The sequence below is a fragment of the Salmo salar genome, chromosome 26 (genome assembly GCF_965601325.2).
Source record: "Salmo salar chromosome 26, fSalSal1, whole genome shotgun sequence".
Classification (NCBI taxonomy): Eukaryota; Metazoa; Chordata; class Actinopteri; order Salmoniformes; family Salmonidae; genus Salmo; species Salmo salar.
In genome coordinates, this window is record NC_138316.1 from 50579941 (window position 1) to 50603522 (window position 23582).

Sequence of the window (23582 nt, forward strand, 5' to 3'; positions counted from 1 at the left end):
GGTGGGGCGGAGTTTAGTCTACCTGGTGGGGCGGAGTTTAGTCTACCTGGTGGGGCGGAGTTTAGTCTACCTGGTGGGGCGGAGTTTAGTCTACCTGGTGGGGCGGAGTTTAGTCTACCTGGTGGGGCGGAGTTTAGTCTACCTGGTGGGGCGGAGTTTAGTCTACCTGGTGGGGCGGAGTTTAGTCTACCTGGTGGGGCGGAGTTTAGTCTACCTGGTGGGGCGGAGTTTAGTCTACCTGGTGGGGCGGAGTTTAGTCTACCTGGTGGGGCGGAGTTTAGTCTACCTGGTGGGGCGGAGTTTAGTCTACCTGGTGGGGCGGAGTTTAGTCTACCTGGTGGGGCGGAGTTTAGTCTACCTGGTGGGGCGGAGTTTAGTCTACCTGGTGGGGCGGAGTTTAGTCTACCTGGTGGGGCGGAGTTTAGTCTACCTGGTGGGGCGGAGTTTAGTCTACCTGGTGGGGCGGAGTTTAGTCTACCTGGTGGGGCGGAGTTTAGTCTACCTGGTGGGGCGGAGTTTAGTCTACCTGGTGGGGCGGAGTTTAGTCTACCTGGTGGGGCGGAGTTTAGTCTACCTGGTGGGGCGGAGTTTAGTCTACCTGGTGGGGCGGAGTTTAGTCTACCTGGTGGGGCGGAGTTTAGTCTACCTGGTGGGGCGGAGTTTAGTCTACCTGGTGGGGCGGAGTTTAGTCTACCTGGTGGGGCGGAGTTACTAGGTGCTACCTGGTGGGGCGGAGTTTAGTCTACCTGGTGGGGCGGAGTTTAGTCTACCTGGTGGGGCGGAGTTTAGTCTACCTGGTGGGGCGGAGTTTAGTCTACCTGGTGGGGCGGAGTTTAGTCTACCTGGTGGGGCGGAGTTTAGGCTACCTGGTGGGGCGGAGTTTAGGCTACCTGGTGGGGCGGAGTTTAGGTCTACCTGGTGGGGCGGAGTTTAGGCTACCTGGTGGGGCGAGTTTAGCTACCTGGTGGGGCGGAGTTTAGTCTACCTGGTGGGGCGGAGTTTAGGTCTACCTGGTGGGGCGGAGTTTAGGCTACCTGGTGGGGCGGAGTTTAGGCTACCTGGTGGGGCGGAGTTTAGTCTACCTGGTGGGGCGGAGTTTAGTCTACCTGGTGGGGCGGAGTTTAGTCTACCTGGTGGGGCGGAGTTTAGTCTACCTGGTGGGGCGGAGTTTAGTCTACCTGGTGGGGCGGAGTTGGTGGGGCAGAGTTTAGTCTACCTGGTGGGGCAGAGTTTAGTCTACCTGGTGGGGCAGAGTTTAGTCTACCTGGTGGGGCAGAGTTTAGTCTACCTGGTGGGGCAGAGTTTAGTCTACCTGGTGGGGCAGAGTTTAGTCTACCTGGTGGGGCAGAGTTTAGTCTACCTGGTGGGGCAGAGTTTAGTCTACCTGGTGGGGCAGAGTTTAGTCTACCTGGTGGGGCAGAGTTTAGTCTACCTGGTGGGGCAGAGTTTAGTCTACCTGGTGGGGCAGAGTTTAGTCTACCTGGTGGGGCAGAGTTTAGTCTACCTGGTGGGGCAGAGTTTAGTCTACCTGGTGGGGCAGAGTTAGTCTACCTGGTGGGGCAGAGTTTAGTCTACCTGGTGAGGGCAGAGTTAGTCTACCTGGTGGGGCAGAGTTTAGTCTACCTGGTGAGGGCAGAGTTTAGTCTACGCTGGTGGGGCGGAGTTTAGTCTACCTGGTGGGGCAGAGTTAGTCTACCTGGTGGGGCAGAGTTTAGTCTACCTGGTGACATGTTGTGGTGGGGTGGAGTTAGGCTACCTGGTGACGTGTTGTGGTGGGGTGGAGTTTAGTCTACCTGGTGGGGCGGAGTTTAGTCTACGTGGTGGGGCGGAGTTTAGTCTACCTGGTGGGGCGGAGTTTAGTCTACCTGGTGGGGCGGAGTTTAGTCTACCTGGTGGGGCGGAGTTTAGTCTACCTGGTGGGGCGGAGTTTAGTCTACCTGGTGGGGCGGAGTTTAGTCTACCTGGTGGGGCGGAGTTTAGTCTACCTGGTGGGGCGGAGTTTAGTCTACCTGGTGGGGCGGAGTTTAGTCTACCTGGTGGGGCGAGTTTAGTCTACCTGGTGGGGCAGAGTTTAGTCTACCTGGTGGGGCAGAGTTTAGTCTACCTGGTGGGGCAGAGTTTAGTCTACCTGGTGGGGCAGAGTTTAGTCTACCTGGTGGGGCAGAGTTTAGTCTACCTGGTGGGGCAGAGTTTAGTCTACCTGGTGGGGCAGAGTTTAGTCTACCTGGTGGGGCAGAGTTTAGTCTACCTGGTGGGGCAGAGTTTAGTCTACCTGGTGGGGCAGAGTTTAGTCTACCTGGTGGGGCAGAGTTTAGTCTACCTGGTGGGGCAGAGTTTAGTCTACCTGGTGGGGCAGAGTTTAGTCTACCTGGTGGGGCAGAGTTTAGTCTACCTGGTGGGGCAGAGTTTAGTCTACCTGGTGGGGCAGAGTTTAGTCTACCTGGTGGGGCAGAGTTTAGTCTACCTGGTGGGGCAGAGTTTAGTCTACCTGGCTGGGGTGGGCAGAGTTTAGTCTACCTGGTGGGGCAGAGTTTAGTCTACCTGGTGGGGCAGAGTTTAGTCTACCTGGTGGGGCAGAGTTTAGTCTACCTGGTGGGGCAGAGTTTAGTCTACCTGGTGGGGCAGAGTTTAGTCTACCTGGTGGGGCAGAGTTTAGTCTACCTGGTGGGGCAGAGTTTAGTCTACCTGGTGGGGCAGAGTTTAGTCTACCTGGTGGGGCAGAGTTTAGTCTACCTGGTGACGTGTTGTGGTGGGGCGGAGTTTAGTCTACCTGGTGGGGCAGAGTTTAGTCTACCTGGTGGGGCGGAGTTTAGTCTACCTGGTGGGGCGGAGTTCAGTCTACCTGGTGGGGCGGAGTTTAGTCTACCTGGTGGGGCGGAGTTTAGTCTACCTGGTGGGGCGGAGTTTAGTCTACCTGGTGGGGCGGAGTTTAGTCTACCTGGTGGGGCGGAGTTTAGTCTACCTGGTGGGGCGGAGCTTAGGCTACCTGGTGGGGCGGAGTTTAGTCTACCTGGTGGGGCGGAGTTTAGTCTACCTGGTGGGGCGGAGTTTAGTCTACCTGGTGGGGCGGAGTTTAGTCTACCTGGTGGGGCGGAGTTTAGTCTACCTGGTGGGGCGGAGTTTAGTCTACCTGGTGGGGCGGAGTTTAGTCTACCTGGTGGGGCGGAGTTTAGTCTACCTGGTGGGGCGGAGTTTAGTCTACCTGGTGGGGCGGAGTTTAGTCTACCTGGTGGGGCGGAGTTTAGTCTACCTGGTGACGTGGTGCGGTGGGGTGGAGTTAGGCTACCTGGTGACGTGTTGTGGTGGGGTGGAGTTAGGCTACCTGGTGACGTGTTGTGGTGGGGTGGAGTTTAGTCTACCTGGTGGGGCGGAGTTTAGTCTACCTGGTGGGGCGGAGTTTAGTCTACCTGGTGGGGCGGAGTTTAGTCTACCTGGTGGGGCGGAGTTTAGTCTACCTGGTGGGGCGGAGTTTAGTCTACCTGGTGGGGCGGAGTTTAGTCTACCTGGTGGGGCGGAGTTTAGTCTACCTGGTGGGGCGGAGTTTAGTCTACCTGGTGGGGCGGAGTTTAGTCTACCTGGTGGGGCGGAGTTTAGTCTACCTGGTGGGGCGGAGTTTAGTCTACCTGGTGGGGCGGAGTTTAGTCTACCTGGTGGGGCGGAGTTTAGTCTACCTGGTGGGGCGGAGTTTAGTCTACCTGGTGGGGCGGAGTTTAGTCTACCTGGTGGGGCAGAGTTTAGTCTACCTGGTGGGGCGGAGTTTAGTCTACCTGGTGGGGCGGAGTTTAGTCTACCTGGTGGGGCGGAGTTTAGTCTACCTGGTGGGACAGAGTTTAGTCTACCTGGTGGGGCAGAGTTTAGTCTACCTGGTGACATGTTGTGTTGGGGCAGAGTTTAGTCTACCTGGTGACATGTTGTGTTGGGGCAGAGTTTAGTCTACCTGGTGGGGCGGAGTTTAGTCTACCTGGTGGGGCGGAGTTTAGTCTACCTGGTGGGGCGGAGTTTAGTCTACCTGGTGGGGCGGAGTTTAGTCTACCTGGTGGGGCGGAGTTTGTCTACCTGGTGGGGCGGAGTTTGTCTACCTGGTGGGGCGGAGTTTGTCTACCTGGTGGGGCGGAGTTTGTCTACCTGGTGGGGTCACCTCTCTGCCAATAACAGCTAGTTTTCAGTTTTCCCCTCACCACTCAGACAGTCCTGAGAAATTGTTCTTTGCTAAGAAGCCATTTTTATTTATTTTTTAAGTTGAAAATGATCACAATGAAATTATTTGATATTGAGATAAAAAGGTCTGCATTGGACTTTTAACCTCCCCCCCTCTGTGTGTAGGCCCCCTGAAGACACCCATCGCAGCCGGCCACCCCTCCATGAACCTGTTACTCAGGAAGACCTTTGACCTGTACGCCAACGTGCGTCCCTGTGTGTCCATCGAGGGCTACAAGACCCCCTACACCGACGTGGACCTGGTCACCATCAGAGAGAACACCGAGGGAGAGTACAGCGGAATCGAGCACATAGTAAGTAGCTATGGTTACCAAGGTGACGTTCAGTAGGAGAGAAATGGGACTGAACGTCCCAGTAGCTACCTCGTATGTTAAAATGGCTGCAGCTAACACTGACTACAGAGGGATAGAACACAGCAGTAGCTACCTCGTATGTTAAAATGGCTGCAGCTAACACTGACTACAGAGGGATAGAACACAGCAGTAGCTACCTCGTATGTTAAAATGGCTGCAGCTAACACTGACTACAGAGGGATAGAACACAGCAGTAGCTACCTCGTATGTTAAAATGGCTGCAGCTAACACTGACTACAGAGGGATAGAACACATAGCAGTAGCTACCTCGTATGTTAAAATGGCTGCAGCTAACACTGACTACAGAGGGATAGAACACAGCAGTAGCTACCTCGTATGTTAAAATGGCTGCAGCTAACACTGACTACAGAGGGATAGAACACAGCAGTAGCTACCTCGTATGTTAAAATGGCTGCAGCTAACACTGACTACAGAGGGATAGAACACAGCAGTAGCTACCTCGTATGTTAAAATGGCTGCAGCTAACACTGACTACAGAGGGATAGAACACAGCAGTAGCTACCTCGTATGTTAAAATGGCTGCAGCTAACACTGACTACAGAGGGATAGAACACAGCAGTAGCTACCTCGTATGTTAAAATGGCTGCAGCTAACACTGACTACAGAGGGATAGAACACAGCAGTAGCTACCTCGTATGTTTGTTCAGGATAATAATTGAATTGGCTGATCCCTCCTGCTGACCAGAGGGGTACGCTACAAAGCAGGGTCAGTGAGTTAGCCAGCTAACTTTGAGAAACAACCAGAAATAACAATGGATTTTTTGGGGGGGTTAAAGAAAGCTGAACTTCTGTGTTTTTGGTTGTTGAATCATTTAGTCCATGTCCATTTCAAACTGATCTTTCTAAATAAAAAAATTCAAATTGTCGAGTTAGCTAGCGAACTCCTTGATCCTGCTTTGCAGTCAGCCCCTCAATGGAATAGTCTTACTACAACAACGTGCAGGGATGTGTTCATTCGGTATCAAATGGTACGAAACGCTAGAGAATGTTTTGAAATGGAGGTGAAACAAAACAAGAAGTCCTACCTGAACATGTCCAAGAAGAATGTTCAGGTTATTATGTTTTTAATGGCTACGTTGTGCCCCGCTGAACATGACCCAGTGTTTCAACACTTGACTGGGTCCTCCATTAAGGCATCTGTTGTAGATTTCAGAGCAAGTGTCAGCACTAAAATGGTTGCGAATGGTTTGTTGGTTTGACAGTGACTGAAAAGTCACGTTAACTGTGATGTGACTACTCCGGTCCGTGGTTTTCAGCTCTTGATAAGCAGCTGTTCAAGGCTGAGAGCTGAGCAGTCCGTATTTTCACTGTGGTGTTGTGTGGAATCCGTGTCCTCGGTTATTGAAACTGTTTTATCTGGGTTGGACAGGGCACATCACACACAGGTGATTGGTTATTCTCCAGGTGTTCCTTAGGTAAGCCAGAGGAACAGCAGCTTCACTAACCAGACCACCACCTCAGTCTCTAACCCTAACGTGCCCCAATGTACACTCCCGTTCAAAAGTTTGGGCTCACTTAGAAATGTCCTTGTTTTTGAAAGAAAAGCAAAACTTTTTGGTCCATTAAAATAACATCAAATTGATCAGAAATGCAGTGCAGACATTGTTAATGTTGTAAATGACTATTGTAGCTGGAAGCGGCTGATATAAAAAAAATATATATATTTTTGAATGGAACATCTACATGGGTGTACAGAGGCCCATTATCAGCAACCATCACTCCTGTGCTCCAATGGCACATTGTGTTAGCTAATCCAAGTTTATCATTTTAAAAGGCTAATTGATCATTAGAAAACCCTTTTGCAATTATGTTAGCACAGCTGAAACCTGTTGTCCTGATTTAAAGAAGCAATAAAACTGGCCTTCTTTAGACTAGTTGAGTATCTGGAGCATCAGCATTTGTGGGTTCGATTACAGGCTCAAAATGGCCAGAAACAAAGAACTTTCTTCTGAAACTCATCAGTCTATTCTTTTTCTCAGAAATGAAGGCTATTCCATGTGAGAAATTGCCAAGAAACTGAAGATCTCGTACAACGCTGTGTACTACTCCCTTCACAGAACAGTGCAAACTGGCTCTAACCAGAATAGAAAGAGGAGTGGGAGGACCCGGTGCACAACTGAGCAAGAGGACAAGTACATTAGTGTCTAGTTTGAGAAACAGACGCTTCACAAGTCCTCAACTGGCAGCTTCATTAAATAGTACCCTCAAAACACCAGTCTCAACGTCAACAGTGAAGAGGCGACTCCAGGATGCTGGCCTTCTAAGTAGAGTTGCAAAGAAAAAGCCATATCTCAGACTGGCCAATAAAAATAAAAGATTAAGATGGGCAAAAGAACACAGACACTGGACAGAGGAAGATTGAAACAAAGTGTTATGATCAGACAAATCTAAGTTAGAGGTGTTCGGATCACAAAGAAGAACATTTGTGAGACGTAGAAAAAATGAAATGATTCTGGAGGAGTGCTTGAAACCATCTGTCATCATGGTGGAGGCAATGTGATGGTCTGGGGGTGCTTTGGTGGTCGTAAAGTGGGAGATTTGTACATGTTAAAAGGGATCTTGAAGAAGGTAGGATATCACTACATTTTGCAACGACATGCCATACCCTGTGGACGGCGCTTAATTGGAGCCAGTTTCCTCCTACAACAGGACAATGATCCAAAGCACAGCTCCAAACTATGCAAGAACGATTTAGGGAAGAAGCAGTCAGCTGGTATTCTGTCTATAATGGAGTGGCCAGCACAGTCACCGGATCTCAACCCCATTGAGCTGTTGTGGGAGCAGCTTGACCGTATGGTACGTAAGAAGTGCCCATCAAGCCAATCCAACGTGTGGGAGGTGCTTCAGGAAGCATGGGGTGAGATCTCTTCAGATTACATCAACAAATTGACAACTAGAATGCCAAAGGTCTGCAAGGCTGTAATTGCTGCAAATGGAGAATTCTCTGACAAAAGCATAGTTTGAAGGACACTATTATTTGTCAACATCTTGACTATATTTCCTATTCATTTTGCAACTCATTTCATGTATGTTTTCATGGAAAAAAACAAGGACATTTCTAAGTGACTCCAAACTTTTGAATGGTAGTGTGTGTTCATCAACTTCTCTCTCCAGTTCTCCTTCTTTGTTCACTTAGTTTTTTTTCAACTAAATGTATTGTATGTTATTCCTACATATCTGCTATCTTAATTTGATCACTCTGTCGCATAGAATTTTAAGCAGGCACTGCTAACTTGTAGTGTTAAATGTTTAAAAAGGCTTCTAAAGTTTGTCATTTCCAATTTCAGACTTGATTTGCCCAAATGAAAAATGTATCTTAACTTAAACATTTCCATTTTATTAATAATAATCCACATTTCTTGTTGCTGCAGGATTACTTTCCTGTTGTGAAACTGGTCAAATTAAGATGGCACATCTGGAATTTGTTGATGTCACTTCCTTTACGGTGAAATCCTATTGTATGTAGTTGTCACCTCCGGCTGAGAGTACTTTTTGTTCCTCCACTCACGGTTATGTTATGAATACCTTTTCATGAGTCTTCTCTTCCAGTTTCATTGTTCCTGTTCAATTGTTTTTTTAAAGTCGCTCAGTTGTCTTTCCCAGTTGTTACTGTCCCTCAAAACATTTTATGACCTAAAGTAGATCACTGATTCAAAATATTTTATTCTGTATGATTAAGTCATCTATTGTTTTAGGCTAAGGTGATTGTCCTCTTCTCTTGTAGATTGTTGATGGCGTAGTTCAGAGCATCAAACTCATCACTGAAGACGCCAGTCGCCGTATCGCTGAGTATGCCTTTGAGTATGCAAGAAGCAACCAAAGAACCAGTGTCACAGCCGTTCACAAAGCCAACATCATGTAAGTCTAGAGCTCCACAATCAAATAGGCTGTGGAATCTTAGAAATTGTACATTTTTATTGGGCCGTTGTGGATCATTTCAAAATGAGAAGCAAATATCGACTAAATGTATCATCAATTACAAGTCAAAAACAGAATAAGATATGAAATGTTATTGGTCACGTACACATATTTAACAGATGTTATCGCAGGAGGAGGGAAGTGCTTATGTTCTACCAGTGCAGTAATACCTAGCAATACAAAACGATACGCACAAATAAACATGTATTAAAGAAAGAAAGAACATATCAGAATGAGCACATCAATGACACCAATATTCAGGCATTAAACTAACGTGCCTGGTGTTTTGATGTGACCAGGAGGATGTCAGATGGGCTGTTCCTGAGGAAATGCAGAGAGGTGGCTGAAAACTTCAAGGACATCAAGTTTACTGAGATGTACCTGGACACAGTGTGTCTGAACGTATGTACACGCTGTTCTTCCTACGTGACGCTGTTTTGATGCAAATCACATTCTCTGTCTAAAGCCTTAATTTCCAACTACCGCTTCAGTCGAAAGACCGCTCGCGTCTGCGCGTTTCCGCGCACCTCCCTTTGAAAGGTGACCTTGCGGATGCAGAGATTTGACCACGCCGACGGGACTGGAAGTTGGATATCGCATCGTTCCGTTGGCGCAGACCTAGCAGATTACCTGGAAGCAGAAGGTAGAAATTAGGCTTAAATCAGGTTCTCTTGTTGGAGATGGAAACGGGGCTTTATTAATCAGGTTCTCTTGTTGGAGATGGAAACGGGGCTTTATTAATCAGGTTCTCTTGTTGGAGACGGAAACGGGGCTTTATTAATCAGGTTCTCTTGTTGGAGACGGAAACGGGGCTTAATCAGGGTCTCTTGTTGGAGATGGAAACGGGGCTTAATCAGGGTCTCTTGTTGGAGATGGAAACTGGGCTTAATCAGGTTGTTGTGTTGGAGCGGTAGATGGAAACGGGGCTTAATCAGGTTGTCGTGTTGGAGCGGTAGATGGAAACGGGGCTTAATCAGGTTGTCGTGTTGGAGCGGAAGATGGAAACGGGGCTTAATCAGGTTGTCGTGTTGGAGCGGAAGATGGAAACGGCTTAATCAGGTTGTCGTGTTGGAGCGGAAGATGGAAACGGGGCTTAATCAGGTTGTCGTGTTGGAGCGGAAGATGGAAACGGGGCTTAATCAGGTTGTCGTGTTGGAGCGGAAGATGGAAACGGGGCTTAATCAGGTTGTCGTGTTGGAGCGGAAGATGGAAACGGGGCTTAATCAGGTTGTCGTGTTGGAGCGGAAGATGGAAACGGGGCTTAATCAGGTTGTTGTGTTGGAGCGGTAGATGCAAACGGGGCTTAATCAGGTTGTTGTGTTGGAGCGGTAGATGGAAACGGGGCTTAATCAGGTTGTCATGTTGGAGATGGAAACGGGGCTTAATCAGGTTGTCATGGTGAATGTTTCAGATGGTGCAAGATCCCACCCAGTTTGACGTCCTGGTGATGCCCAACCTGTATGGTGACATTCTCAGGTCAGTTACTATTTATTTGCATGTATCTATATTAATTCATCGCTATTGAATGCAATTTGTTTAAGCTATTAATTCAAACATTTAATAGCTTAGCAGAGTTTGGTCTTATTGGGCCTAATACTGGCTTTCATTTGTGTTGCGCTAATGTGACTAGATGATTCTGCTAACTAAAGGCTGTGGCTACTACTACAGATAGGTGTATGTGTCATGTTTTGCAGTGATCTGTGTGCTGGACTTATTGGAGGTCTGGGAGTCACTCCTAGTGGAAACATTGGTGCCAATGGAGTCGCCATTTTTGAATCGGTTTGTCTTGCTGTTTTTATAATCTGAATATGTTTATCTACTCTCTTAACTGTTTGATAAAACGCAAGGCTTCTTGTCCTGTAAGCAGTCTATTGTGCAATAACTAAACATGTTTGTTTTGTTAAAGACTTCCCACTCTTTCAACAAAACAATAATACAAGACGTCATATATTTCAATAAGTTGTCCATTTCTAATGGATGTACGGAAGCTTGTTCCAGTGTTGAGAGTAGTAGACGTTTTAACATCTACCCCTGTGGTATCCAGGTCCATGGGACGGCCCCCGACATAGCCGGTCTGGACATGGCCAACCCTACAGCTCTGCTGCTCAGTGCTGTGATGATGCTGCGTCACATGGGCATGCACGACTACGGCAAGAAGATCGAGACCGCCTGCTTCGACACCATCAGAGACAAGAAGGTGGCTAGTTGGGTTTTTATTACCCCCCCCCCCCCCAATAACCATCAGAGACTAGAAGGGGGCTAGTTGGGTTTTTATTACCCCCCCCCCCCCCCAATAACCATCAGAGACTAGAAGGGGGCTAGTTGGGTTTTTATTACCCCCCCCCCCCCAATAACCATCAGAGACTAGAAGGGGGCTAGTTGGGTTTTTATTACCCCCCCCCCCCCCACCCAATAACCATCAGAGACTAGAAGGGGGCTAGTTGGGTTTTTATTACCCCCCCCCCCAATAACCATCAGAGACTAGAAGGGGACTAGTTGGGTTTTTATTACCCCCCCCCCCCCCCCCAATAACCATCAGAGACTAGAAGGGGGCTAGTTGGGTTTTTATTACCCCCCCCCCCCCCCAATAACCATCAGAGACTAGAAGGGGGCTAGTTGGGTTTTTATTACCCCCCCCCCCCCCAATAACCATCAGAGACTAGAAGGGGGCTAGTTGGGTTTTTATTACCCCCCCCCCCCCCCCAATAACCATCAGAGACTAGAAGGGGACTAGTTGGGTTTTTATTAACCCCCCCCCCCCCCCCAATAACCATCAGAGACTAGAAGGGGGCTAGTTGGGTTTTTATTACCCCCCCCCCCCCCCCAATAACCATCAGAGACTAGAAGGGGGCTAGTTGGGTTTTTATTACCCCCCCCCCCCCAATAACCATCAGAGACTAGAAGGGGGCTAGTTGGGTTTTTATTACCCCCCCCCCCCAATAACCATCAGAGACTAGAAGGGGGCTAGTTGGGTTTTTATTACCCCCCCCCCCCCCCAATAACCATCAGAGACTAGAAGGGGGCTAGTTGGGTTTTTATTACCCCCCCCCCCCCCCCCAATAACCATCAGAGACTAGAAGGGGGCTAGTTGGGTTTATATTACCCCCCCCCCCCCCCCCCCCCCAATAACCATCAGAGACTAGAAGGGGGCTAGTTGGGTTTTTATTACCCCCCCCCCCCCCAATAACCATCAGAGACTAGAAGGGGGCTAGTTGGGTTTTTATTACCCCCCCCCCCCCCAATAACCATCAGAGACTAGAAGGGGGCTAGTTGGGTTTTTATTACCCCCCCCCCCCCAATAACCATCAGAGACTAGAAGGGGGCTAGTTGGGTTTTTATTACCCCCCCCCCCCCCCAATAACCATCAGAGACTAGAAGGGGGCTAGTTGGGTTTTTATTACCCCCCCCCCCCCCAATAACCATCAGAGACTAGAAGGGGGCTAGTTGGGTTTTTATTACCCCCCCCCCCCCCAATAACCATCAGAGACTAGAAGGGGGCTAGTTGGGTTTTTATTACCCCCCCCCCCCCCCAATAACCATCAGAGACTAGAAGGGGGCTAGTTGGGTTTTTATTACCCCCCCCCCCCCAATAACCATCAGAGACTAGAAGGGGGCTAGTTGGGTTTTTATTACCCCCCCCCCCCAATAACCATCAGAGACTAGAAGGGGGCTAGTTGGGTTTTTATTACCCCCCCCCCCCCAATAACCATCAGAGACTAGAAGGGGGCTAGTTGGGTTTTTATTACCCCCCCCCCCCCCCAATAACCATCAGAGACTAGAAGGGGGCTAGTTGGGTTTTTATTACCCCCCCCCCCCCCCCCAATAACCATCAGAGACTAGAAGGGGGCTAGTTGGGTTTTTATTACCCCCCCCCCCCCCCCCAATAACCATCAGAGACTAGAAGGGGGCTAGTTGGGTTTTTATTACCCCCCCCCCCCCCAATAACCATCAGAGACTAGAAGGGGGCTAGTTGGGTTTTTATTACCCCCCCCCCCCCCAATAACCATCAGAGACTAGAAGGGGGCTAGTTGGGTTTTTATTACCCCCCCCCCCCCCAATAACCATCAGAGACTAGAAGGGGGCTAGTTGGGTTTTTATTACCCCCCCCCCCCAATAACCATCAGAGACTAGAAGGGGGCTAGTTGGGTTTTTATTACCCCCCCCCCCCCAATAACCATCAGAGACTAGAAGGGGGCTAGTTGGGTTTTTATTACCCCCCCCCCCCCCCCAATAACCATCAGAGACTAGAAGGGGGCTAGTTGGGTTTTTATTACCCCCCCCCCCCCCAATAACCATCAGAGACTAGAAGGGGGCTAGTTGGGTTTTTATTACCCCCCCCCCCCCCCAATAACCATCAGAGACTAGAAGGGGGCTAGTTGGGTTTTTATTACCCCCCCCCCCCCCCAATAACCATCAGAGACTAGAAGGGGGCTAGTTGGGTTTTTATTACCCCCCCCCCCCCCCCCAATAACCATCAGAGACTAGAAGGGGGCTAGTTGGGTTTTTATTACCCCCCCCCCCCCCCCAATAACCATCAGAGACTAGAAGGGGGCTAGTTGGGTTTTTATTACCCCCCCCCCCCCCCAATAACCATCAGAGACTAGAAGGGGGCTAGTTGGGTTTTTATTACCCCCCCCCCCCCCAATAACCATCAGAGACTAGAAGGGGGCTAGTTGGGTTTTTATTACCCCCCCCCCCCCCCAATAACCATCAGAGACTAGAAGGGGGCTAGTTGGGTTTTTATTACCCCCCCCCCCCCCCCCCCCAATAACCATCAGAGACTAGAAGGGGGCTAGTTGGGTTTTTATTACCCCCCCCCCCCCCCAATAACCATCAGAGACTAGAAGGGGGCTAGTTGGGTTTTTATTACCCCCCCCCCCCCAATAACCATCAGAGACTAGAAGGGGGCTAGTTGGGTTTTTATTACCCCCCCCCCCCCCCCAATAACCATCAGAGACTAGAAGGGGGCTAGTTGGGTTTTTATTACCCCCCCCCCCCCCCAATAACCATCAGAGACTAGAAGGGGGCTAGTTGGGTTTTTATTACCCCCCCCCCCCCCCAATAACCATCAGAGACTAGAAGGGGGCTAGTTGGGTTTTTATTACCCCCCCCCCCCCAATAACCATCAGAGACTAGAAGGGGGCTAGTTGGGTTTTTATTACCCCCCCCCCCCCAATAACCATCAGAGACTAGAAGGGGGCTAGTTGGGTTTTTATTACCCCCCCCCCCAATAACCATCAGAGACTAGAAGGGGGCTAGTTGGGTTTTTATTACCCCCCCCCCCCCCCCAATAACCATCAGAGACTAGAAGGGGGCTAGTTGGGTTTTTATTACCCCCCCCCCCCCCCCAATAACCATCAGAGACTAGAAGGGGGCTAGTTGGGTTTTTATTACCCCCCCCCCCCCCCCCAATAACCATCAGAGACTAGAAGGGGGCTAGTTGGGTTTTTATTACCCCCCCCCCCCAATAACCATCAGAGACTAGAAGGGGGCTAGTTGGGTTTTTATTACCCCCCCCCCCCCAATAACCATCAGAGACTAGAAGGGGGCTAGTTGGGTTTTTATTACCCCCCCCCCCCCCAATAACCATCAGAGACTAGAAGGGGGCTAGTTGGGTTTTTATTACCCCCCCCCCCCCCCAATAACCATCAGAGACTAGAAGGGGGCTAGTTGGGTTTTTATTACCCCCCCCCCCCCCCAATAACCATCAGAGACTAGAAGGGGGCTAGTTGGGTTTTTATTACCCCCCCCCCCCCAATAACCATCAGAGACTAGAAGGGGGCTAGTTGGGTTTTTATTACCCCCCCCCCCAATAACCATCAGAGACTAGAAGGGGGCTAGTTGGGTTTTTATTACCCCCCCCCCCCAATAACCATCAGAGACTAGAAGGGGGCTAGTTGGGTTTTTATTACCCCCCCCCCCCCCCAATAACCATCAGAGACTAGAAGGGGGCTAGTTGGGTTTTTATTACCCCCCCCCCCCCCCAATAACCATCAGAGACTAGAAGGGGGCTAGTTGGGTTTTTATTACCCCCCCCCCCCCCAATAACCATCAGAGACTAGAAGGGGGCTAGTTGGGTTTTTATTACCCCCCCCCCCCCAATAACCATCAGAGACTAGAAGGGGGCTAGTTGGGTTTTTATTACCCCCCCCCCCCCCAATAACCATCAGAGACTAGAAGGGGGCTAGTTGGGTTTTTATTACCCCCCCCCCCCCCCAATAACCATCAGAGACTAGAAGGGGGCTAGTTGGGTTTTTATTACCCCCCCCCCCCCCCAATAACCATCAGAGACTAGAAGGGGGCTAGTTGGGTTTTTATTACCCCCCCCCCCCCCCAATAACCATCAGAGACTAGAAGGGGGCTAGTTGGGTTTTTATTACCCCCCCCCCCCCAATAACCATCAGAGACTAGAAGGGGGCTAGTTGGGTTTTTATTACCCCCCCCCCCAATAACCATCAGAGACTAGAAGGGGGCTAGTTGGGTTCCCAATAACCATCAGAGACTAGAAGGGGGCTAGTTGGGTTTTTATTACCCCCCCCCCCCCCCCAATAACCATCAGAGACTAGAAGGGGGCTAGTTGGGTTTTTATTACCCCCCCCCCCCCCCCAATAACCATCAGAGACTAGAAGGGGGCTAGTTGGGTTTTTATTACCCCCCCCCCCCCAATAACCATCAGAGACTAGAAGGGGGCTAGTTGGGTTTTTATTACCCCCCCCCCCCCCAATAACCATCAGAGACTAGAAGGGGGCTAGTTGGGTTTTTATTACCCCCCCCCCCCCCAATAACCATCAGAGACTAGAAGGGGGCTAGTTGGGTTTTTATTACCCCCCCCCCCCCAATAACCATCAGAGACTAGAAGGGGGCTAGTTGGGTTTTTATTACCCCCCCCCCCCCCCCAATAACCATCAGAGACTAGAAGGGGGCTAGTTGGGTTTTTATTACCCCCCCCCCCCCAATAACCATCAGAGACTAGAAGGGGGCTAGTTGGGTTTTTATTACCCCCCCCCCCCCCAATAACCATCAGAGACTAGAAGGGGGCTAGTTGGGTTTTTATTACCCCCCCCCCCCCCCAATAACCATCAGAGACTAGAAGGGGGCTAGTTGGGTTTTTATTACCCCCCCCCCCAATAACCATCAGAGACTAGAAGGGGGCTAGTTGGGTTTTTATTACCCCCCCCCCCCCCCCAATAACCATCAGAGACTAGAAGGGGGCTAGTTGGGTTTTTATTACCCCCCCCCCCCCCCCAATAACCATCAGAGACTAGAAGGGGGCTAGTTGGGTTTTTATTACCCCCCCCCCCCCCCAATAACCATCAGAGACTAGAAGGGGGCTAGTTGGGTTTTTATTACCCCCCCCCCCCCCCCAATAACCATCAGAGACTAGAAGGGGGCTAGTTGGGTTTTTATTACCCCCCCCCCCCCCCAATAACCATCAGAGACTAGAAGGGGGCTAGTTGGGTTTTTATTACCCCCCCCCCCCCCAATAACCATCAGAGACTAGAAGGGGGCTAGTTGGGTTTTTATTACCCCCCCCCCCCCAATAACCATCAGAGACTAGAAGGGGGCTAGTTGGGTTTTTATTACCCCCCCCCCCCAATAACCATCAGAGACTAGAAGGGGGCTAGTTGGGTTTTTATTACCCCCCCCCCCCCCAATAACCATCAGAGACTAGAAGGGGGCTAGTTGGGTTTTTATTACCCCCCCCCCCCCAATAACCATCAGAGACTAGAAGGGGGCTAGTTGGGTTTTTATTACCCCCCCCCCCCAATAACCATCAGAGACTAGAAGGGGGCTAGTTGGGTTTTTATTACCCCCCCCCCCCCAATAACCATCAGAGACTAGAAGGGGGCTAGTTGGGTTTTTATTACCCCCCCCCCCCAATAACCATCAGAGACTAGAAGGGGGCTAGTTGGGTTTTTATTACCCCCCCCCCCCCCCCAATAACCATCAGAGACTAGAAGGGGGCTAGTTGGGTTTTTATTACCCCCCCCCCCCCCCCCCAATAACCATCAGAGACTAGAAGGGGGCTAGTTGGGTTTTTATTACCCCCCCCCCCCCCCCAATAACCATCAGAGACTAGAAGGGGGCTAGTTGGGTTTTTATTACCCCCCCCCCCCCCCAATAACCATCAGAGACTAGAAGGGGGCTAGTTGGGTTTTTATTACCCCCCCCCCCCCCCAATAACCATCAGAGACTAGAAGGGGGCTAGTTGGGTTTTTATTACCCCCCCCCCCCCCCAATAACCATCAGAGACTAGAAGGGGGCTAGTTGGGTTTTTATTACCCCCCCCCCCCCAATAACCATCAGAGACTAGAAGGGGGCTAGTTGGGTTTTTATTACCCCCCCCCCCCCCCAATAACCATCAGAGACTAGAAGGGGGCTAGTTGGGTTTTTATTACCCCCCCCCCCCCCAATAACCATCAGAGACTAGAAGGGGGCTAGTTGGGTTTTTATTACCCCCCCCCCCCCCCAATAACCATCAGAGACTAGAAGGGGGCTAGTTGGGTTTTTATTACCCCCCCCCCCCCCCAATAACCATCAGAGACTAGAAGGGGGCTAGTTGGGTTTTTATTACCCCCCCCCCCCCCCCAATAACCATCAGAGACTAGAAGGGGGCTAGTTGGGTTTTTATTACCCCCCCCCCCCCCCAATAACCATCAGAGACTAGAAGGGGGCTAGTTGGGTTTTTATTACCCCCCCCCCCCCCCCAATAACCATCAGAGACTAGAAGGGGGCTAGTTGGGTTTTTATTACCCCCCCCCCCCCCCAATAACCATCAGAGACTAGAAGGGGGCTAGTTGGGTTTTTATTACCCCCCCCCCCCCCCCAATAACCATCAGAGACTAGAAGGGGGCTAGTTGGGTTTTTATTACCCCCCCCCCCCCAATAACCATCAGAGACTAGAAGGGGGCTAGTTGGGTTTTTATTACCCCCCCCCCCCAATAACCATCAGAGACTAGAAGGGGGCTAGTTGGGTTTTTATTACCCCCCCCCCCAATAACCATCAGAGACTAGAAGGGGGCTAGTTGGGTTTTTATTACCCCCCCCCCCCCCCAATAACCATCAGAGACTAGAAGGGGGCTAGTTGGGTTTTTATTACCCCCCCCCCCCCCCAATAACCATCAGAGACTAGAAGGGGGCTAGTTGGGTTTTTATTACCCCCCCCCCCCAATAACCATCAGAGACTAGAAGGGGGCTAGTTGGGTTTTTATTACCCCCCCCCCCCCCCCAATAACCATCAGAGACTAGAAGGGGGCTAGTTGGGTTTTTATTACCCCCCCCCCCCCCCAATAACCATCAGAGACTAGAAGGGGGCTAGTTGGGTTTTTATTACCCCCCCCCCCCCCCAATAACCATCAGAGACTAGAAGGGGGCTAGTTGGGTTTTTATTACCCCCCCCCCCCCCCCAATAACCATCAGAGACTAGAAGGGGGCTAGTTGGGTTTTTATTACCCCCCCCCCCCCCCCAATAACCATCAGAGACTAGAAGGGGGCTAGTTGGGTTTTTATTACCCCCCCCCCCCCAATAACCATCAGAGACTAGAAGGGGGCTAGTTGGGTTTTTATTACCCCCCCCCCCCCCAATAACCATCAGAGACTAGAAGGGGGCTAGTTGGGTTTTTATTACCCCCCCCCCCCAATAACCATCAGAGACTAGAAGGGGGCTAGTTGGGTTTTTATTACCCCCCCCCCCCCCAATAACCATCAGAGACTAGAAGGGGGCTAGTTGGGTTTTTATTACCCCCCCCCCCCCCCCAATAACCATCAGAGACTAGAAGGGGGCTAGTTGGGTTTTTATTACCCCCCCCCCCCCCCCAATAACCATCAGAGACTAGAAGGGGGCTAGTTGGGTTTTTATTACCCCCCCCCCCCCAATAACCATCAGAGACTAGAAGGGGGCTAGTTGGGTTTTTATTACCCCCCCCCCCCCCCCCCCCAATAACCATCAGAGACTAGAAGGGGGCTAGTTGGGTTTTTATTACCCCCCCCCCCCCAATAACCATCAGAGACTAGAAGGGGGCTAGTTGGGTTTTTATTACCCCCCCCCCCCCCAATAACCATCAGAGACTAGAAGGGGGCTAGTTGGGTTTTTATTACCCCCCCCCCCCCAATAACCATCAGAGACTAGAAGGGGGCTAGTTGGGTTTTTATTACCCCCCCCCCCCCCCCAATAACCATCAGAGACTAGAAGGGGGCTAGTTGGGTTTTTATTACCCCCCCCCCCCCCCAATAACCATCAGAGACTAGAAGGGGGCTAGTTGGGTTTTTATTACCCCCCCCCCCCCCCAATAACCATCAGAGACTAGAAGGGGGCTAGTTGGGTTTTTATTACCCCCCCCCCCCCCCAATAACCATCAGAGACTAGAAGGGGGCTAGTTGGGTTTTTATTACCCCCCCCCAATAACCATCAGAGACTATAAGGGGGCTAGTTGGGTTTTTATTACCCCCCCCCCCCCAATAACCATCAGAGACTAGAAGGGGGCTAGTTGGGTTTTTATTACCCCCCCCCCCCCCCAATAACCATCAGAGACTAGAAGGGGGCTAGTTGGGTTTTTATTACCCCCCCCCCCAATAACCATCAGAGACTAGAAGGGGGCTAGTTGGGTTTTTATTACCCCCCCCCCCCCCAATAACCATCAGAGACTAGAAGGGGGCTAGTTGGGTTTTTATTACCCCCCCCCCCCCCCAATAACCATCAGAGACTAGAAGGGGGCTATTTGGGTTTTTATTACCCCCCCCCCCCCCAATAACCATCAGAGACTAGAAGGGGGCTAGTTGGGTTTTTATTACCCCCCCCCCCAATAACCATCAGAGACTAGAAGGGGGCTAGTTGGGTTTTTATTACCCCCCCCCCCCCCCCAATAACCATCAGAGACTAGAAGGGGGCTAGTTGGGTTTTTATTCCCCCCCCCCCCCCCCCCCCCAATACCCATCAGAGACTAGAAGGGGGCTAGTTGGGTTTTTATTACCCCCCCCCCCCCCCCAATAACCATCAGAGACTAGAAGGGGGATAGTTGGGTTTTTATTACCCCCCCCCCCCCCCCAATAACCATCAGAGACTAGAAGGGGGCTAGTTGGGTTTTTATTACCCCCCCCCCCCCAATAACCATCAGAGACTAGAAGGGGGCTAGTTGGGTTTTTATTACCCCCCCCCCCCCAATAACCATCAGAGACTAGAAGGGGGCTAGTTGGGTTTTTATTACCCCCCCCCCCAATAACCATCAGAGACTAGAAGGGGGCTAGTTGGGTTTTTATTACCCCCCCCCCCCCAATAACCATCAGAGACTAGAAGGGGGCTAGTTGGGTTTTTATTACCCCCCCCCCCCCCCCCCCCAATAACCATCAGAGACTAGAAGGGGGCTAGTTGGGTTTTTATTACCCCCCCCCCCCCCCCAATAACCATCAGAGACTAGAAGGGGGCTAGTTGGGTTTTTATTACCCCCCCCCCCAATAACCATCAGAGACTAGAAGGGGGCTAGTTGGGTTTTTATTACCCCCCCCCCCCCCCCCCCCAATAACCATCAGAGACTAGAAGGGGGCTAGTTGGGTTTTTATTACCCCCCCCCCCAATAACCATCAGAGACTAGAAGGGGGCTAGTTGGGTTTTTATTACCCCCCCCCCCCCCAATAACCATCAGAGACTAGAAGGGGGCTAGTTGGGTTTTTATTACCCCCCCCCCCCCCAATAACCATCAGAGACTAGAAGGGGGCTAGTTGGGTTTTTATTACTCCCAATAGTGATTGTTGTGGCTCTTGCATATCGGTGCCGGAATACATTACGAAGTGGAGGTGCCCGGGGAGAAGTAGTAGTACTTCCTTGTTCTTGGAGGACCGCTCAGAGAGTCTGCTCTCTTCTATCCGATGCGAGATTATATGCTGGATGTTGGGCTAGTTGGTTTATAATGTGTTGGCTCCCCTGGACACCACACCTCCTTCTGGGAGCCAATGCTCTTATGTATTTTTCTGTAGATTTTAACATGACAGATTTTTGTTCAGTTGGTCATTGTATGCAAACTCTGCTTTGGCTTTTCAATGAATTGATTGGGCTGTTTTTCTATCCTCTCCCAGGTGCTGACCGGGGACCTTGGTGGGAAGTCGAAGTGCTCAGAGTTTACAGAGGAGATCTGCCGTAGAGTGCGAGACATGGACTGAAAACGACGACTGTTGATTTCTGAAGACTTCATAATAATTCAACCGCTGCTTTGAACTTACTCCTAAAGACTCTGGGGGCGTTCCAGGTTGTCAGTACTGCAGTTACGATGCAGCTGCATAGCTTAGATTACTATATTATATTTATGTAGGTTCCTGAGAACCTGGAGAATTGTCCCTTTTCTTGAAATAGAAATGTGATAATTTGTGCAGTGTGACTGCAATAAATCACGATCTGGAACGCGCCCTATATGAATGGGTATTCACTCTTAAGGTGTATTTAAGCACAATTTTACTCACATGATCCATTTATGGGGCAAACTTCCCCAAAGTTATACTTGCCTCTATACTGCGTGGCACTCCACCTGTGTTGTCCGGCAGTGGTTCTGATCATTGCTAGTTTTTTTTTAACGGTAAATGTAATGCTAACAGCTTCAATGTATTCTATTTATTGTTACCAGTCGGTTTCCTGTGCATGAATGGATTGTACCAGTGTATCATGTCATTTCGCTCTTTTCTGTTTCGAGATCCATATGTAAAAACTTGATAACATGACTTAAAGCCTGACGTCTCATTCTTCCTGTTAACAGTTACAGTGTATTGTTATTGTAGAGCAAGTTGGATTAATTTTCACCGGGATTAGATTACTTATCTAAATCAGCCATTGGTGTTTATGGAAGGGTCACTTTGACCTACATAATATCGTTAAACATTTGTCAGCTGATTCAGCCTGCATCCTCAGTGTGGCAGTATTACAACCAATCTGGCAACCCAGATGAGAGGACGCTTCCGGTTGTCACTCGTTGCCAAAGACAAAATAGGCTATGTAAAATATGAAAACAAAAAGTAGCGGTTTGGTCTTAAGCATAAGGTTTTTCGTGTGGGTTAGGTTTAAAATCAGATTTTTTAAGAGACATTTTGAGAAATAGTCCAGGGTTTAACAATAATTCTGCCTTTGTGGCTGTGGTAACCAGTGACTAGGTTCCTAGCGTCTGTTCCGCCTATTCTGTGTAGCGTCATTAAACTAACGCCTTGTCGTTGTCCCTGTACTGTTACCGTATGGTTAGTTAGTGTAACGGAGAGGTGTAGTCAGCAGCGGATACCTACCTACAAAACTGTTTGCTACGCTACCGACATTCAATCACATTTCGGGAAGAAAGAAGCGAGGGTGGAGAGAGATGGCGAAAACCTATGATTACCTTTTTAAATTGCTACTCATCGGGGACAGCGGTGTCGGCAAGACATGTCTCCTCTTCCGATTCAGCGAAGATGCGTTCAACACTACCTTCATATCAACAATAGGTCCGTTTCTCTTTCTAAAATTGAGTGGGTTTGAGGATGTTCAGCATGCTGCTGAATATGCTACATTACATATGATTCTCTACTGTATGCTGTTGACACTTAGTGGAACGAATTCGCGACAGGAAACGGGCCTAGAAGCATCACATCGTGTGCCAATTCAGATATAGTAAATGGTTTTGTTACATTGAAGATCTGTCATATTTTATACTGTAGGCCTGGTTGTATCACCCTGCTAACTCTGTATTTGTAAGCTAAGCTGCCATCTATTTTCATGGGCTCATATTTGTGACCTGTTGGCTGTCAGACAGTTTGATTGGCAGCTGTAAGGTGGCTCATGCATGACACTGACAGTATTTCTGACCAGGGATTTAGTTTTATCAGACAAAGAACATAACGTTATACAGGTAACTGCCAAAATAATGGAAACACTCGAGTAAATGAGGGATACAAAGTATATTGAAACACAGGTGTGTTTAATTAAGCAATTAACTATCCATTATGCTTAGGGTCATGTATGATAAGGCTGGGCATGCCATTATTTTGGCTACCATGTCTATGCCCCTATAGGATAACGATGCCCCCATCCACAGGGCAGGAGTGGTCACTGAATGATTCAATGAGTATGAAAACGATGTAAACCATATGCCATGGCCGTTTCAGTCACCAGATCTCAACCCAATTGAACACTTCTGGGAGATTCTGGAGTGGAGCCTGAGACAGCGTTTTCCACCATCAACAAAACACCAAATGATGGAATTTCTTGTGGAAGACTGGTGTCACATCCCTCCAATAGAGTTCCAGACACTTGTAGAATCTATGACAAGGTGCATTGAAGCCGTTCTGACTGGTGGAGACCCAACGCCCCATTAACACACTTAATGTTGGTGTTTCCTGTATTTTGGCAGTTACCTGTAGTTATTGTCTGTCCTACATGTCCATGTGTTTTTAGACGTGTCTGTATTCTGGGGGTGTAAATGGACCCTAACTGGAGGTGACGTATGTATTTTTACCACAGAACTAGTTTCACTAGGTGGGTTTACCAGGTGTATTTCTCCACAGAGAGAGACACACCACTATGGTTATGTTGGGGGGGGGGGTCTTGTGTTATTAGAAATCCTCATCTGACATGACCGTTAGACTTTCAGTTAGTGTGAAATGGGAAAGCCCTTCACTGCTCCTTGACGTTCAGTTGCCTTTGGGTGGGTGGAGTGTTCATCATATGTACTTACATCTCAACGATGATCAATTGGAAAAGCACCCAGGTTATGTTTATGACACACAGGTTCAGAGATAGACCACATTTTATACTTTCCCCCTCGTCAATAATCTGAGTGTACATGACACACACACACACACACGTAAAGGACACATGCTGCTTGCTAAGCGAGTACCACTTTCTCCCGATTCGGCCCATACCTGGTGAGAACTCAGGAAGCGTCTTATCGTTCGGCGCCACGTAAAAAGCGAGCTATTCTCTGGCACAAGTGGAGACACTTCAGACTGAGGAGTAGGTTTCACACATCCCCATGTGCCACACACACACAAACCCCTGTAAGTGTGGAACAACACTTTTATGAACGTTCGACATCACTTCCTACTCTGTTTTGAAAACTAAGTCAC

General features: G+C 49.7%; 2 protein-coding genes across 3 annotated transcripts in view; both read left to right on the top strand.

Moving 5' to 3' along the window:
- The window catches only part of LOC106595310 (isocitrate dehydrogenase [NAD] subunit alpha, mitochondrial), a 28394-nt gene extending 7179 nt beyond the window's left edge, over positions 1-21215 (top strand). For both annotated transcript variants that reach the window (XM_045708902.2, XM_045708903.2), the window contains exons 5-11: positions 4324-4511; positions 8317-8450; positions 8810-8912; positions 9922-9986; positions 10205-10289; positions 10555-10707; positions 20580-21215. In XM_045708902.2, the coding sequence (XP_045564858.1) occupies positions 4324-4511; positions 8317-8450; positions 8810-8912; positions 9922-9986; positions 10205-10289; positions 10555-10707; positions 20580-20663 (812 nt within the window). In that variant the 3' untranslated portion in view covers positions 20664-21215. The remainder of the gene's footprint in view (positions 1-4323; positions 4512-8316; positions 8451-8809; positions 8913-9921; positions 9987-10204; positions 10290-10554; positions 10708-20579) is intronic.
- Positions 21216-21476: 261 nt separating this feature from the next.
- LOC106594242 (ras-related protein Rab-8B) overlaps positions 21477-23582 on the top strand; it is a 37973-nt gene continuing 35867 nt past the window's right edge. The window contains exon 1 of the mRNA XM_045708904.2: positions 21477-21962. Coding sequence (XP_045564860.1) covers positions 21839-21962 — 124 coding nt within the window. The 5' untranslated portion in view covers positions 21477-21838. The remainder of the gene's footprint in view (positions 21963-23582) is intronic.